This window comes from Entelurus aequoreus, linkage group LG03, assembly GCF_033978785.1.
Source record: "Entelurus aequoreus isolate RoL-2023_Sb linkage group LG03, RoL_Eaeq_v1.1, whole genome shotgun sequence".
Lineage (NCBI taxonomy): Eukaryota > Metazoa > Chordata > Actinopteri > Syngnathiformes > Syngnathidae > Entelurus > Entelurus aequoreus.
In genome coordinates, this window is record NC_084733.1 from 89,509,560 (window position 1) to 89,525,868 (window position 16,309).

General features: G+C 39.3%; 1 protein-coding gene across 3 annotated transcripts in view; it reads right to left on the bottom strand.

Moving 5' to 3' along the window:
- wnk1a (WNK lysine deficient protein kinase 1a) overlaps positions 1 to 16,309 on the bottom strand; it is an 85,557-nt gene that overhangs the window by 4,656 nt on the left and 64,592 nt on the right. For 2 of the 3 annotated variants that reach the window (XM_062043140.1, XM_062043141.1), the window contains 7 exons: positions 16,196 to 16,270; positions 15,996 to 16,115; positions 15,608 to 15,917; positions 11,259 to 11,418; positions 10,987 to 11,180; positions 10,755 to 10,916; positions 3,845 to 4,056 (listed from right to left, as the gene is read on the bottom strand). In XM_062043140.1, the coding sequence (XP_061899124.1) occupies positions 3,845 to 4,056; positions 10,755 to 10,916; positions 10,987 to 11,180; positions 11,259 to 11,418; positions 15,608 to 15,917; positions 15,996 to 16,115; positions 16,196 to 16,270 (1,233 nt within the window). The remainder of the gene's footprint in view (positions 1 to 3,844; positions 4,057 to 10,754; positions 10,917 to 10,986; positions 11,181 to 11,258; positions 11,419 to 15,607; positions 15,918 to 15,995; positions 16,116 to 16,195; positions 16,271 to 16,309) is intronic. The other variant, XM_062043142.1, reaches the window with a different exon arrangement.

The window sequence follows — 16,309 nt, forward strand, 5'->3', positions numbered from 1 at the left end:
ACTGTCACTACACGCATTGTTGTTCTCTCTGAACAGAAACTAGACAGTAAAACAATCATTTCATTTCAAGTCATGCAAGGAGCACATTTTTTGTTGAGATAGCAGGCCCATCAACATTTTTGTTGAGATAGCAGGCCCATCAACATTTTTGTTGAGATAGCAGGTCCATCAACATTTTTTGTTAAAAAGCAGGCCCATCAACATTTTTTGTTAAGATAGCAGGCCCATTAACATTTTTTGTTAAGATAGCAGGTCCATCAACATTTTTTGTTAAAATAGCAGGCCCATCAACATTATTTGTTAAGATAGCAGGCCCATCAACATTTTTTGTTAAGATAGCAGGCCCATCAAAATGTTTTATTAAATAACAGGCCCATCAAATTTTTTTGTTAAGATAGCAGGCCAATCAAATTTTTGTTAAAATAGAGCGGCTTATCAACATTTTTTGTTAAGATAGCAGGCCCATCAAATTTTTTTGTTGATATAGCAGGCCCATCAACATTTTTTGTTAAGATAGCAGGCCCATCAACATTTGTTGTTGAGATAGCAGGCCCATCAATATATTTTGTTAAGATAGCAGGCCCATCAAAAAAATTTTTTTGAGATAGCAGGCCCATCAACATTTTTTGTTAAGATAGCAGACCATCAACATTTTTTGTTAAGATAGCAGGCCCATCAACATTTTTTGTTAAAGTAGCAGGCCCATCAACATTTTTTGTTAAGATAGCAGGCCCATCAATTTTTTTTGTTGAGATAGCAGGCCCATCAACAAATTTTGTTAAGATAGCAGGCCCATCAACATTTTTTGTTAAGATAGCAGACCCATCAACATTTTTTGTTAAGATAGCAGGTCCATCACACTTTTTGTTAAGACAGCAGGTCCATCAAAATTTTTTGTTAAGATAGCAGGCCCATCAAAATTTTTTGTTAAGATAGCAGGCCCATCAAAATTTTTTGTTAAGATAGCAGGCCCATCAATTTTTTTTGTTAAGATAGCAGGCCCATCAAAATTTTTTGTTAAGATAGCAGGCCCATCAAAAAAGTATGTTAAAATAACAGGCCCATAAAAATTTTCACAGGAGTTTTGTAGTTACTTGTATGCACTTTGTGTGTGTTGACTAGGGTTGCAAAATTCCGGGAATATTCAAAGTTGGAAACTCTCCATGGGAATTAACATGAAATTAACGGGAATAAACATTGAATGCAACATGCTAGATCTTGCAGCATGATTATTAGCTAGAATAGAATAGAATAAAATGGACTTTATTGTCATTATATTTGCATACAACGAGATTAAGGACTCCAGTTTAAGGTGTGGTAGTGGGAACAAATATGGGGTAAAAATAAATTACACAAAAGGTAATAAAGAAAAAACTAACAATTGAAATAGACTACTATCCAATAAAATAAGCAACCTGATTTAATGCAAATTCAGTTGAATTTTTCAACCCTGCACTGTGCATTCCTCACATCACATGTGCAGAGCATTCTTCCATCACATGCCCAGATAATTCCCAGCATGCTACACACTACTATTGAGGCCACACTAGTATTTGAGCCCAAGGACAGGTAAGTGTTGATGATATTACTGGGGTAAATATATTTGATGTATGGTATTTAAGTGTAATTGCTTGTTACTGTATGACTGTAGACTACTCCAGCAGACTTACACTCAAGCTAGCTAGCTGTTCCTGTACTTGTTCCATGATTTTGGGGCCAATGTCTAGCTAGCTAGGTTTATGTACCACCACCAGTCTCATAATGAACCAAAAATATTTCTCCGTTAGCCGTGATGCTCATTTTCTCTATGTTAAATCCCATTAATTTATGCTAACAACGTTAGCGATCCGAATTGACCTTTTTTGTGATCTGTAAAGTTCAACGGGCAAATACTAAATCAAAAGGTGTAGTTTCCTCTGCCTTCTGTTCTGCTAGCCATTCTGTTGTCATACAAGAATGTAGGATTGCTGACTGAGTGTTCATTTATTCATCTAGCCTATTTCTATTCATTTGTCCATCAGTCAAATCTTTTTTAAAGACTACTCCAATTGTTTAGCTGACTATTTATATCTGTGTGTGGCATTGCATTAATGTTTTACAAGCTTCTCATCTTATTCTACACAATAGAACAAGAAGAAGAAGAAGAACAAAAACAAGAAGAAGAAGAACAACAAGAACAAGAAGAAGAAGAAGGGACTTTGTAGCGACCAATCAAATGAGCTCCGGGGACAAAGAGGCGTGGCCATCCCTGCTCTGCGCTAGGCTTTCTAAACATTGGTATTTTTGTAGAGTTTAGATGTGTGAGAAACTTCAAGTCAGTCTGACTTTGAGGATAAAACTGGGTTTAATTAGTGTTTTTTGTAATGCACACTTAGATGTGTGAGAAATTTCAAGTCAGTCTGACTTTGAGGGTAAAACTGGGTTTAATTATTAGTGTTTTTGTAGAGTTTAGATGTGTGAGAAATTTCAAGTCAGTCTGACTGAGGGTAAAACTGGGTTTAATTATTAGTGTTTTTGTAGAGTTTAGATGTGTGAGAAATTTCAAGTCAATCTGACTTTTAGGGTAAAACTGGGTTAAATTAGTGTTTTTGTAGAGTTTAGATGTGTGAGAAATTTCAAGTCAATCTGACTTTTGGGGTAAAACTGGGTTTAATTAGGGTTTTTGTAATGCACACTTAGATGTGTGAGAAATTTCAAGTCAGTCTGACTGTTAGGGTAAAACTGGGTTTAGTGTTTTTGTGGAGCATGTTTAGATGTGTGAGAAATTTCAAGTCAGTCTGACTTTTAGAGTAAAACTGGGTTTAATTAGTGTTTTTTGTAGAGCATGTTTATTAGATGTGTGAGAAATTTTTGAGTAAAACTGTGTCTAATTTTGTAGAGCACGTTTTGATGTGTGAGAAATTTCAAGTCAATCTGACTTTTAGGCTAAAACTGGGTTTAATTAGTGTTTTTTGTAATGCACACTTAGATGTGTGACAAATTTCAAGTCAGTCTGACTTTGAGGGTAAAACTGGGTTTAATTGGTGTTTTTTTTGTAGAGCACCCTTAGATGTGTGAGAAATTTCCAGTCAATCTGACTTTTAGGGTAAAACTGGGTTTAATTAGTGGTTTTTTTGTAAAGCACACTTAGTTGTGTGAGAAATTTCAAGTCAGTCTGACTTTTAGGGTAAAACTGGGTTTTAGTGATTTTTGTACAGCATGTTTAGATGTGTGAGAAATTTCAAGTCAGTCTGACTGTTAGGGTAAAACTGGGTTTAATTAGTGTTTTTTTTGTAAAGCACACTTAGTTGTGTGAGAAATTTCAAGTCAGTCTGACTTTTAGGGTAAAACTGGGTTTAGTGTTTTTTGTACAGCATGTTTAGATGCGTGAGAAATTTCAAGTCAGTCTGACTGTTAGGGTAAAACTGGGTTTAGTGTTTTTGTAGAGCATGTTTAGATGTGTGAGAAATTTCAAGTCAGTCTGACTTTGAGTGTAAAACTGGGTTTAATTAGTGTTTTTTGTAGAGCACACTTAGATGTGTGAGAAATTTCGAGCTTAACTTTCCGTGGTAAATTTCTGGAACCCTTTGCAACCCTAGTGTTGACACACTCAACATCATGCACCTCGCTCTGTAGTCACCGCCACGGAGCGGCATTAGGAGGAAAGAACGGTACCGGTACTTTCAATCAAATAGTATGCCGATACTTTATCAGTCAAATAGTATGCTGATACTTTATCAGTACTGGTATACCGTACAACCCTAGACCCTGGGGACATCAAAAGGTCAACCAGCATGAAAGTGGATGCTTCCCAACGTATGCCGTGACGGTGTTAGACATCTTTCAAAAAGGTAACCAAGCTTACATCATGTCCCAGAGCGGATTGTGCCCCCGTTTTAGGGCCCCTCTTGGCGTCTTTGGCAAAGTTGTCCAGCTGCTGGTGCAGGTCGTCGGTAAACATGCCCTTGGACTTCTGCGCCTGAGAGGCGGCGGAGGCGAGTCCGCTGGCCTGAGTCAGGGACACCGAGTGGTTCTGGTAGGGCCCCGAGCCGTTTGTGGACGAGGACCCGCTCGCTACTTGGAGGGCACAGAGACGAGAGAGGAGAGCAGTGAATGGGTGCTGGTCGCAGGCATGTGATTTGAACTTCATGACAAAGACTGAAAATGAGCCAGGGGTTCTGGGGGCCCTGGTGGAAGGACAAGGGGGGGTAACCTGGTTTTTCAGCAATTGAACATAAACAAAAAAGCAACATTTAAAGATGTTTAGTGTTTAAAGAGTTGAAAAATGACTAGAGTTGACATAAATACATAGCCCATTCATCCAAATGAATCACTAGGTTTGTTTCAGTCACTATTTTATTTAGTCACTACAGTAATTACAACTTGTGTTCACATCCACAGGAACCACATGGGTGAGCCTACTCGATAAAGTATTTACAACCTTACTAGTGTTCACTTCACAGCCACAGATGGTTCATCTACATATTGACATTATTTACACATTACTTTGGCCATTTTTGCTTTGATGGCTCTGAAATGGGCCTTCCCTGGCAAATTTCTGAGCAGCTTGCACTTTCCTTTTTGTTTCTGTTGTAGTGGATTCTGCCTTGGATTTTATCACCAATTTCTGTCTCTTCGACTCCCTCTCCACTTCTAACTGCTCCAAATGCAAAAATCATAAATAGTACAGACAGACAAGTTATTCTATTAGCTAACTTCCTTTATCTGAATAGCCATTTGTGATAAAAAAAACTATAAAACAACAAATATCTTGCAGTCATGTTGTTTATGTTTCAAAATGATTCAACTATTCAATGTCAAAATAGTAGAAATAATGAACAAAACGTCAGCTACTGTCTTGTTGTAAAACATCAATGAACATGACATGCGCGGGCACCAGGTAGCCCGTAAGGACCAGATGAGTAGCCCGCTGGCCTGTTCTAAAAATAGCTCAAATAGCAGCACTTACCAGTGAGCTGCCTCTATTTTTTAGATTTTATTTATTTACTAGCAAGCTGGTCTCGCTTTGCCCGACATTTTTAATTCTAAGAGAGACAAAACTCATAGAATTTGAAAATCCAAGAAAATATTTTAAAGACTTGGTCTACACTAGTTTAAATAAATTCATTAATTTTTTTACTTTGCTTCTTATAACTTTCAGAAAGACAATTTTAGAGAAAAAATACAACCTTAAAAATGATTTTAGGATTTTTAAACACATATACCTTTTTACCTTTTATTTTCCTTCCTCTTCTTTCCTGACAATTTAAATCAATGTTCAAGTAAATGTATTTTTTTTATTGTAAAGAATAATAAATACATTTTAATTTAATTCTTCATTTTAGCTTCTGTTTTTTCGACGAAGAATATTTGAAATATTTCTTCAAACTTATTATGATTAAAATTCAAAAAAATTATTCTGGCAAATCTAGAAAATCTGTAGAATCAAATTTAAATCTTATTTCAAAGTCTTTTGAATTTCTTTTAAAATTTTTGTTCTGGAAAATCTAGAAGAAATAATGATTTGTCTTTGTTAGAAATATAGCTTGGTCCAATTTGTTATATATTCTAACAAAGTGTAGATTGGATTTTAACCTATTTAATCAAAATTCTAAAATTATCTTAATCAGGAAAAATTACTAATGATGTTCCATAAATTCTTTTGTAAGTTTTTCTCTTCTTTTTTTCGGTTGAATTTTGAATTTTAAAGAGTCGAAATTGAAGATAAACTATGTTTCAAAATTTAATTGTCATTTTGTTCGTGTTTTCTCCTCTTTTAAACCGTTCAATTAAGTGTAAATATCATTAATTATTAACAATAACAGAGTTAAAGGTAAATTGAGCAAATTGGCTATTTCTGGCAATTTATTTAAGTGTGTATCAAACTGGTAGCCCTTCGCATTAATCAGTACCCAAGAAGTAGCTCTTGCTTTCAAAAAGGTTGGTGACCCCTGGGCTATACTGTAGCAAACATGTCTGCCACAATTAGGGATGATGTTTGTTAAGAAATTATCGATGTCGATGCCATTATCGAACCGATTCCTTATCGAATCCAGATAGTTGAGTTCCAAAAGCCGTATTAGTTATGTGACTGGGCCGGCACGCTGTGTATATGAAGGAAAGGCGGACGTGACTGAGGACAGCATGCGGACGTTAAAGGGTGAAGGTTTCAGGTGAGAGAGGACGCCCCCGGTGAGCATATGGTGCTGCTATGTGCGTTGTAAATAAATAAAAATTGCCGACAAACACATCACCAACACGGACGAGGTGCCGCTCACTTTCGCCATCCCGGTGAAGCACACTGTGGAGAAGAAGGCGACCAGCGCGGTAGCGAATCGATACGCACAAGAGAAGTCGGCTTTTACTTTTTCCGAGGAGCCCCACGGCAACGAGACTGACTTTGAAAATGAGGAGGGGGAATCTGCCGTGTTTGACGGAGAACTTGGCCAGCTGTTCATTTCGGACACAGAAGATGAGGACTTATTTGTGAATGAGGATTGATCAAGAAATAATGTGAGTACATTGATAAATACTTCAATAAATAATAATAATAATAATAATAGATTTTATTTGTAAAAAGCACTTTACATTGAGTAAACAACCTCAAAGTGCTACAGTGTATTAAAACAATAAAAAGATAATAAAATAAAATAAAAACTACCGTATTTTTCGGACTATAAGTCGCAGTTTTTTTCATAGTTTGGCCGGGGGTGCGACTTATACTCAGGAGCAACTTATGTGAGAAATTTTTAACACATTAGCGTAAAATATCAAATAATATTATTGATCTCATTCACGTAAGAGACTAGACGTATAAGATTTCATGGGATTTAGCGATTAGGAGTGACAGATTGTTTGGTAAACGTATAGCATGTTCTATATGTTATAGTTATTTGAACGACTCTTACCATAATATGTTACGTTAACATACCAGGCACGTTCTCAGTTGGTTATTTATGCCTCATATAACGTACACTTATTCAGACTGTTGTTCACTATTCTTGATTTATTTTAAATTGCCTTTCAAATGTCTATTCTTGGTGTTGGCTTTTATCAATACATTTCCCCAAAAAATGCGACTTATACTCCAGTGCGACTTACACTACCGTTCAAAAGTTTGGGGTCACATTGAAATGTTCTTATTTTTGAAGGAAAAGCACTGTACTTTTCAATGAAGATAACTTGAAACTAGTCTTAACTTTAAAGAAATACACTCTATACATTGCTAATGTGGTTGTTCACTATTCGTTATTCATTTTAAATGGCCTTTTAAATGTCTATTCTTGGTGTTGGCTTTTATCAAATACATTTCCCCCAAAAATGCGACTTATATACACTACCGTTCAAAAGTTTGGGGTCACCCAAACAATTTTGTGGAATATCCTTCATTTCTAAGAACAAGAATAGACTGTCGCGTTTCAGATGAAAGTTCTCTTTTTCTGGCCATTTTGAGCGTTTAATTGACCCCACAGATGTGATGCTCCAGAAACTCAATCTGCTCAAAGGAAGGTCAGTTTTGTAGCTTCTGTAACGAGCTAAACTGTTTTCAGATGTGTGAACATGATTGCACAAGGGTTTTCTAATCATCAATTAGCCTTCTGAGCCAATGAGCAAACACATTGCACCATTAGAACACTGGAGTGATAGTTGCTGGAAATGGGCCTCTATACACCTATGTAGATATTGCACCAAAAACCAGACATTTGCAGCTAGAATAGTCATTTACCACATTAGCAATGTATAGAGTGTACTTCTTTAAAGTTAAGACTAGTTTAAAGTTATCTTCATTGAAAAATAAGGACATTTTAATGTGACCCCAAACTTTTGAACGGTAGTGTATGTTTTTTCCCTTCTTTATTATGCATTTTCGGCCGGTGCGACGTATACTCCGGAGCGACTTATACTCCGAAAAATACGGTAGAACAGCCTAATAGCTAGAACTAGTATGCATATATCTAAAAAAAGCCTTTTTTTTCTTTAAAAAAAAGAAGGGTTTTTAAGCCTTTTTTAAAAACATCCACAGTCTGTGGTGCCCTCAGGTGGTCAGGGAGCGGCGGAGCAGAAAGCCCGTAAAGTACAACCGAACTCAGCTTTGCTCCTGCTGCCTTTTTAAAACAGCGTCCATGCGTGCTAGCGTATGTTTTAAAGCCCCAAAATACCCTGCGCCTTAATTATGCGTTAAATACAGAAATAGCACCCGTAACTGACGCGGTGCCTTTTAATACGGTGCGCCCTATGGTCGCGAAAATACGGTATAGTGGCTTCGATAACGGGAACCGGTTCTCAAAAAGGGATTCGAATCCATGGAATCGGTTCTTTTCTTATCGAAGAATCGGGAGAAGCGGTTTTCGAACATCACCCCTAGCCACAATCATGTGTGTTCTTAAATGTGTATTACACCTCTTCCAGGTTTGATTCGGGCTTACATGGTAAACAAGTCAAATGAATGTTTAATCCAGACGCATACAGTCGTCCCAAATGTGGCCAAGTAGTAGTAGGGTTTCCTGGACGTGTTCTACATCGCTAAAAGGAACATCTAAGGAAGAGAATCCCTCTGCCATCTTCCACTAGTTTTTTCAATAAATAAATCGCCCACTTGATTATAATATTCCCTTTTCTCTCGTCGTCATTTGGGATGTCTGTTGTGATTTCCCTTCCTGGTTCCATGACCCGCCCCTATCTTGCCTCTGATTGGCCTGTCCCTAATGTTTTGCCCTAATCTTAACCAATGGTGACTCATCATAGTAAACAACAACCAATCATGGATGTTCTTATACGTAAACCAACCAACCATTATTGATGTGTAGTTTGTCCCCTGCCCATGGAGTTGCTTCGCTATCATTTTTAATGGAAAACCGTAGTTTTTACCACTGGATTATCAAAAGTTAAAGTACCAATGATTGTCACACACACGCCCGGGAATAATTTTTTGGTAATTTAACCCCCAATTCCAACTCTTGATGCTGAGTGCCAAGCATGGAGGTAGTGGCTCCCATTTTTATAGTCTTTGGTATGATCGGCCGGGGGTTTGAACTCACAACCTACCCATCTCAGGGCGGACACTCTAACCACCAGGCCACTGAGTAGTCAAAAACCGTAGTCATTACCGGAAAACCGTATTGTTGTCGGCAGGTCTGGCAAAGAGACGAATGAAGACTTTAAAGGTCTACTGAAATGATTTTTTTTTATTTAAACGGGGATAGCAGATCCATTCTATGTGTCATTCTTGATCATTTTGCGATATTGCCATATTTTTGCTGAAAGGATTTAGTATAAAACAACGACGATAAAGTTCGCAACTTTTGGTCGCTGATAAAAAAAAGCCTTGCCCCGGAAGTAGCGTGACGACACCGGAGGAAGGGCTGCTCACATTTCCCCATTGTTTACACCAGCAGCGAGAGAGATTCGGACGGAGAAAGCGACGATTACCCCATTAATTTGAGCGAGGATGAAAGATTCGTGGATGAGGAACGTGAAAGTGAAGGACTAGCATGCAGTGCAGAACGTATCTTATTTCGCTCTGACCGTAACTTAGGTACAAGCTGGCGCATTGGATTCCACACTCTCCGCGAAATGGACATTCACAGTGACTTATCTCCACGACAATACATCGGCGAACCTCTTTAGCTACTGAGCTAACGTGATAGCATCGGCCTTTACTGCAGATAGAAACAAAACAAATAAGTCCCTGACTGGAAGGATAAACAGAACATCAACAATACTACCAAACTGGACATGTAACTACACGGTTAATGCTTTCCAGCTTGGCGAAGCCTAGCAATGCTGTTGCTAACGACGCCATTAAAGCTAACTTAGCTACGGAACCTCGACAGAGCTATGCTAAAAACACTAGCTCTGCACCTACGCCAGCTCTCGTCTGCTCATCACGACCCGCGCTCACCTGCGTTCCAGCGATCGACGGTACGACGAAGGACTTCACCCGATCACCGATGCGGTTGGCGGCCCAGAGACGGAGGAGGTCAAGGTGAGGTCGTTCGGCTAGCGCGTCTGCTATCCTCAAAGTCCTCCTGGTTGTGTTGCTGTAGTCCGCCGCTAATACACCGATCCCACCTACAACTTTCTTCTTTGCAGTCTTCATTGTTCATTAAACAAATTGCAAAAGATTCACCAACACAGATGTCCAAAATACTGTGGAATTTTGAGATGAAAACAGAGCTTTTTTGTATTGGATTCAATGGCGTCCGAATACTTCCGTTCCGTTTGACGTCACACGCATACGTCATCATACATAGACGTTTTCAACCAGAAGTTTAGCTGGAAATTTAAAATTGCACTTTATAAGTTAACCCGGCCGTATTGGCATGTGTTGCAATGTTAAGATTTCATCATTGATATGGTAGTGGTGGGTTTCAGTATACCTTTAACACACATCGCAGGTCGGACAAAACGAAGACAAACTTAATTTTTATTGTTATATTTTTACGGAGATGATTTCCGACTATAGAGGGAAAAATCACACTTACTCAGTGGCCTAGTGGTTAGAGTGTCCGCCCTGAGATGGGTAGGTTGTGAGTTCAAACCGAGTCATACCAAAGACTATAAAAATGGGACCCGTTACCTCCCTGTTTGGCACTGAGCATTAAGGGTTGGAATTGGGGGTTAAATCACCAAAAATGATTCCCACTGCTCCCCTCACCTCCCAGGGGGTGATCAAGGGTGATGGGTCAAATGCAGAGAATCATTTCGCCACACCTAGTGTGTGTGTGACAATCATTGGTACTTTAACATGGCTGTGGTTGAGACGTGCGACCTACCTGTGGAGCAAGCGCTGCTGAGACTGGGCAAGGATGGAGAGGCTCTGAGCGTTTGTACAGGGGACCCCACTCCCGCCTGGGGGGCCACTATTGCCGTGGGTGGTGTGCATTGTTTCAGGGGATGCTTGGAACCGGTAGGACTGTGAGCTGAGGGGGGACATCCTGAAGACATGATAAAGAAGATTATGTATTTGTGCACTGAACATGTGGAGTCGAGGTGTTCTTTTCCTACCAGAGCAGACGGGGCTGGGTTGTCCACTACTGCGGGGAGACTTGTGGCTTTTGCTCTTAAGCCTACGTCGACCTCCGGCCATGGCCACGGCGAGAGAATGGGTGGAAGGAGAAGTTTTTTTCCCATGCTGGGTGTAGGCCGCGTCAATTTCCTCTTTTTGACGGGACAGCAGAGCCTGGATTTCCAGCATGTGTCTAGAAAAGCAGGAGGGACATCATAGTTGAGTGACGCTGAGCGCGAAACACACACGGGGACGGTTGGGGATCTCGTACATTTCTTTGAGATGGCCGATTTGTTTCTTCAAAGCTTCATCCATCGACTCGTCGTCATTGTCGCTGCTGTAGGGGGTGTGCGCGTCGTGAGGGTCACTGGTCGAGGGCCCGTTTGGCACACCGGAACCGTGTGTGGGGCTGGAGCCTTCGGTTGATGTCACTGAGGAAAAGACAACATATTTGTTCATCGGAATCATTTATCAAATTGACCTGCATTTACTTCAATATTATATAGTTTATTAGTAGGGATGTCCGATAATGGCTTTTTGCCAATATCCGATATTGTCCAACTCTTTAATTACCGATACCGATATCAACCGATACCGATATCAACCGATATATACAGTCGTGGAATTAACACATTATTATGTCTAATTTGGACAACCAGGTATGGTGAAGATAAGGTACTTTTAAAAAAGAATTATAAAATAAAATAAGATAAATAAATTAAAAACATTTTCTTGAATAAAAAAGAAAGTAAAACAATATAAAAACAGTTACATAGAAACTAGTAATTAATGAAAATGAGTAACATTAACTGTTAAAGGTTAGTACTATTAGTGGACCAGCAGCACGCACAATCATGTGTGCTTACGGACTGTATCCCTTGCAGACTGTATTGATATATATTGATATATAATGTAGGAACCAGAATATTAATAACAGAAAGAAACAACCCTTTTGTGTGAATGAGGAGGGAGGTTTTTTGGGTTGGTGCATTAATTGTAAGTGTATCTTGTGTTTTTTATGTTGATTTAATAAAAAAAAAAAAAACTATACCGATAATAAAAAAACCGATACCGATAATTTCCGATATTACATTTTAACGCATTTATCGTCCGATATCGGACATCCCTATTTATTAGTATTGTTTATTGTTAAATATATATTAACTATATATATAATAAATCATTGAACATTACTGCCCTCTGGTGTCTGTTGCCGTCACCTCTCCCTCCTACAACCATAACACTTTCTAAGGTAAAACTACTTTGAGGCGCATCAATGAAAAAAAAGACTTTTTTTTTTTTTTTAATTAAAAAAATTCACTAAGATTTTACTGCATTTAATTGGGTTCAATAGTTCATTAACATTAAACGATACAAGTCTTAACTTTGTCACTAACCATGTGTATTTACTTGTAAATGTCCAGTGTTATGTATTTTACAATGTACCGCTACTGCTTTTATATTTCCTGTATTTTATATTATTACCTTAAACTATATTTGAATTTTTTTATCCTGTAAAGCGTCTGAGTACTCTGAAAAGCGCTATACCAAATAAAATGTATTATTATTATTATTAATATATACACTTGTTTCATGGGCAAAAAAACATGAGGTTTTTTTAAAAAGCCACCCGCAGAACTCTTCTGCAAATGGTGTAATGCAGATTACTGCCACCAAGAGGACGGCAGTGGAATGTCACCGGCTGCGTTTTGTATGGACGATTGTTTTCTGCTCTTGCACATACGGTATTACACGGTATTATTTAGCACCATTAGGGCCAGCCAGGCCTTCTCTGCTGGCCTAACATAAATCATGATCACGGATTAATAAAAGTTCATTTTAATCTACTTTCCATAAAGTATTCATCATATTCTCTTCATGTCTTATTAGGCTCCAGTGTTGCTTGTTTTTACGTTATCCAATCGGAATTCAGCCAGCTTGTTGCCAGCGCTGTATGAATTCTGCCGGATAGACAGTTGCGATAGCCAATCAGATCACAGAGTTGTTGACAGTAGCCCATCTAGGCAGCCTTACGCTAAACGTGACTGTGATTGGATTTTCAATTGTCATTACCAAGTGAGAATCCAATCACAAGTTGGAATTTGCGAAAAGCAGGAAGCGGCACCGGAGCCATACCCGGCCAACGGAGAAATCATCGGTTCTCACTTTTTTAACTCACAACTAAGAAGTTGAAATATTTTATTTATTCGTTTTTCCACATTTAATATGTTCTTTACTGTTATTTTTAGAGATGTCTGATAATATCGGACTGCCGATATTATCGGCCGATAAATGCTTTAAAATGTGATATCCGAAATTATCGGTATCGGTTTCCAAAAGTAAAATGTATGACTTTTTAAAACGCCGCTGTGTACACGGACGTAGGGAGAAGTACAGAGCGCCAATGAACCTTAAAGGCACTGCCTTTGCGTGTCGGCCCAGTCACATAATATCTACGGCTTTTCACACACACAAGTGAATGCAAGGCATACTCGATCAACAGCCATACAGGTCACACTGAGGGTAGCCGTATAAACAACTTTAACACTGTTACAAATACGCGCCACACTGTGAACCTACACTAAACAAGAATGACAAACACATTTCGGGAGAACATCCGCACCGTAACACAACATAAACACAACAGCACAAATACCCAGAACCCCTTGCAGCACTAACTCTTCTGGGACGCTACAATATACCACCTCAACCCCCCCCACCTCAACCTCCTCATGCTCTCTCAGGGAGAGCATGTCCCAAATTCCAAGCTGCTGTTTTGAGGCATGTTAAAAAAAAGTAATGCACTTTGTGACTTCAATAATAAATATGGCAGTGCCATGATGGCATTTTTTTCCATAACTTGAGTTGATTTATTTTGGAAAACCTTGTTACATTGTTTAATGCATCCAGCGGGGCATCACAACAAAATTAGGCATAATAATGTGTTAATTCCACGACTGTATATATCGGTATCGGTAATTAAGAGTTGGACAATATCGGAATATCGGCAAAAAATCCATTATCAGACATCTCTAGTTATTTTAATTTTGACAGTACCATGTAAGGTATGTTTTAAATGCTAATGCGGGTTCATTGATTTTTAAACGTGCCAAAATATAGCCTGTTTTGTACACTGTAGAGGTGGTTCAATGTCCAGTAGTTCGTAAATGCGCTTCTGTATAGCATTTCTCCAGCCGTGGTCATGACGTGACATCAATTATGGTATTTTGAGAGGTATTTATTAAAGTCGGACTTAGTTGGACATCACTGAAAGCCCGCTACTGTATTTTAGCCACGGTGAAAGTATGACGGTGATTTGTGTCTTTTCTGACCTATAAATGTTGGATAATTGTGTCTATGTCAAAGCATGAAATCATAAGGTTGACGCTTATTGGCGTGAGTTTGCATGCAGTTTTGGATGCCTTTGTTTGCAGTCTGGCTACGTTGTGACGTCGCAGCCAGGTGAATGTACTTTTCTGGGCATTTAGCAAAGCCTCTCAGCCCTTTGCTTCAGGATGTGAGGAAACTTTAAAAAAAAGAGGGTAGGATAAAGTATTATATAAGGTTTGTATCCAATTGGGTTGAGGTTTTTCTTGCCCTGATGTGGGATCTGAGCCGAGGATGTCGTTGTGGCTTGTGCAGCCCTTTGAGACACTCGTGATTTAGGGTTATATAAATAAACTTTGATTTTATTGATATTTTCATCTAATCTTGAAATATGCATAACAACGTTGACGTGCGACATCTCTGATCAATGTTGGGATCAGGTCAATCTATGTGTATGAAGGTCTATTTTTGACCGTGTCTGGGGGAAAAAAATTAACGGTGACAACTTCAAGATATATATTCAAGCAGTGTACATCTTGCAAACTATAAATGTGGAGAAATATCTACACCAAAGCATATCAATACATGTTACCTTAAAAACAAGGACGTGTTTTAAATGTAGACTAAAACCATCGTAGTAGCTATGTTTTTGCATAGGACTCTATTGACAGTTGAAAGACTCCCTGTACTCTACCTGTTAGAATAATTTTATCTAAGTTATCACAAAAACGTTGTGTTTGAAATGAGTTCCCAGTGAGAAGACCAAAAGCTGTCTTTGGAACCTACCAAGAAGAAGGCTTGTAAAACTGACACTGTAGGATGGGAAGCAACATGAAGGTGTTTCTGTTTCTTTCATGTATTGTAATCAACAGAAATATATTGTTTTAACCCAAGGACTACAAAGCGGAGAAAAGGCAGGCTCTGCCCAAGTTCCAGACGCCCTCTTTTTAAACCTCCTTTTTCCACTGTTTTACAAAACTCTTTTACGACCTTTTCTTTTGAACTGCTGTAATCAAAGGCGATGGCTGTTTATGACCTCGTCCCTTAGAAGCAGCTGTTGCCATGTGGTCAGAGAAAGTCCAAATAAAGGCGTACAATCTTTTGCCAGAGCGTGCTGGAAGACTGTAAAAAGAGTACAGACCAGGCGTCTCTCCTCAAATTGAGCCAAATTGAATTCTGTCTGTTTAATTCTTTGCTTCTTGTCTTGTTTAATAAATGTCATCAGTGTTTGAACCTGACACTACCCAAAATAGAAGCACTCATAAACTCGGGTGCAGTGAACCTTTTACACACCTGTGACTGAAAAGCGTCCCACTTTGGAGGCGGGCGCTTGTCTTGGCGCAGCATTGGTGCTGGTGGACACCTGGAAGCGACCTATCGCTATGGTGGGTGGCTGACCGGCTGCGTTCCTGTTGTCCGTTTCGCACAGTTTGGCGGGCAGAGTGGACAAGCGGTGGATGGTGTTTTCGGGGCTTGAAGGGGAGGAGGAAGAGGAGCGAGAAGAGGAGGAGGAGGAGGTAGAAGAGGGCGTGATGGAGGAAGAGGAGGCGATGTTGGCCGGATCTGGAACGCTGCTGGATGCCCCGTCGGTAGCAACAGACACCTGCAGCGGAGAGACCGTGGAATTCCAATGAGCTGCTTTAAGATTGAAAATAATCTCATCTTCAAACACTGAACCTACTTGGAAACGGCCAAGAGTGAAACCGGCAGCTGGAGGCTGGACTTTGTTGCCAGTCTGAACCGTCTCCGGGCTCAGGGCACTCCTCAACGGAGCATTTAAATTGCCCAGAGATTGTTGAGACTGTGGAGTCAAACATGGGAGGATAACATGTCACAAATGTTAATTTATCTAATAGTATTAGTTAGGATGGAAGATCTCACCTGATTTGGTCCAGGGAATGGGGGTAAAATGTCAGAGGGCACAGTAGCAGCTTGGTCAAAACCAGTAGGTAAAGTCTAAAAATACATAAAAAGGTGTTTTATCTATATCCATCA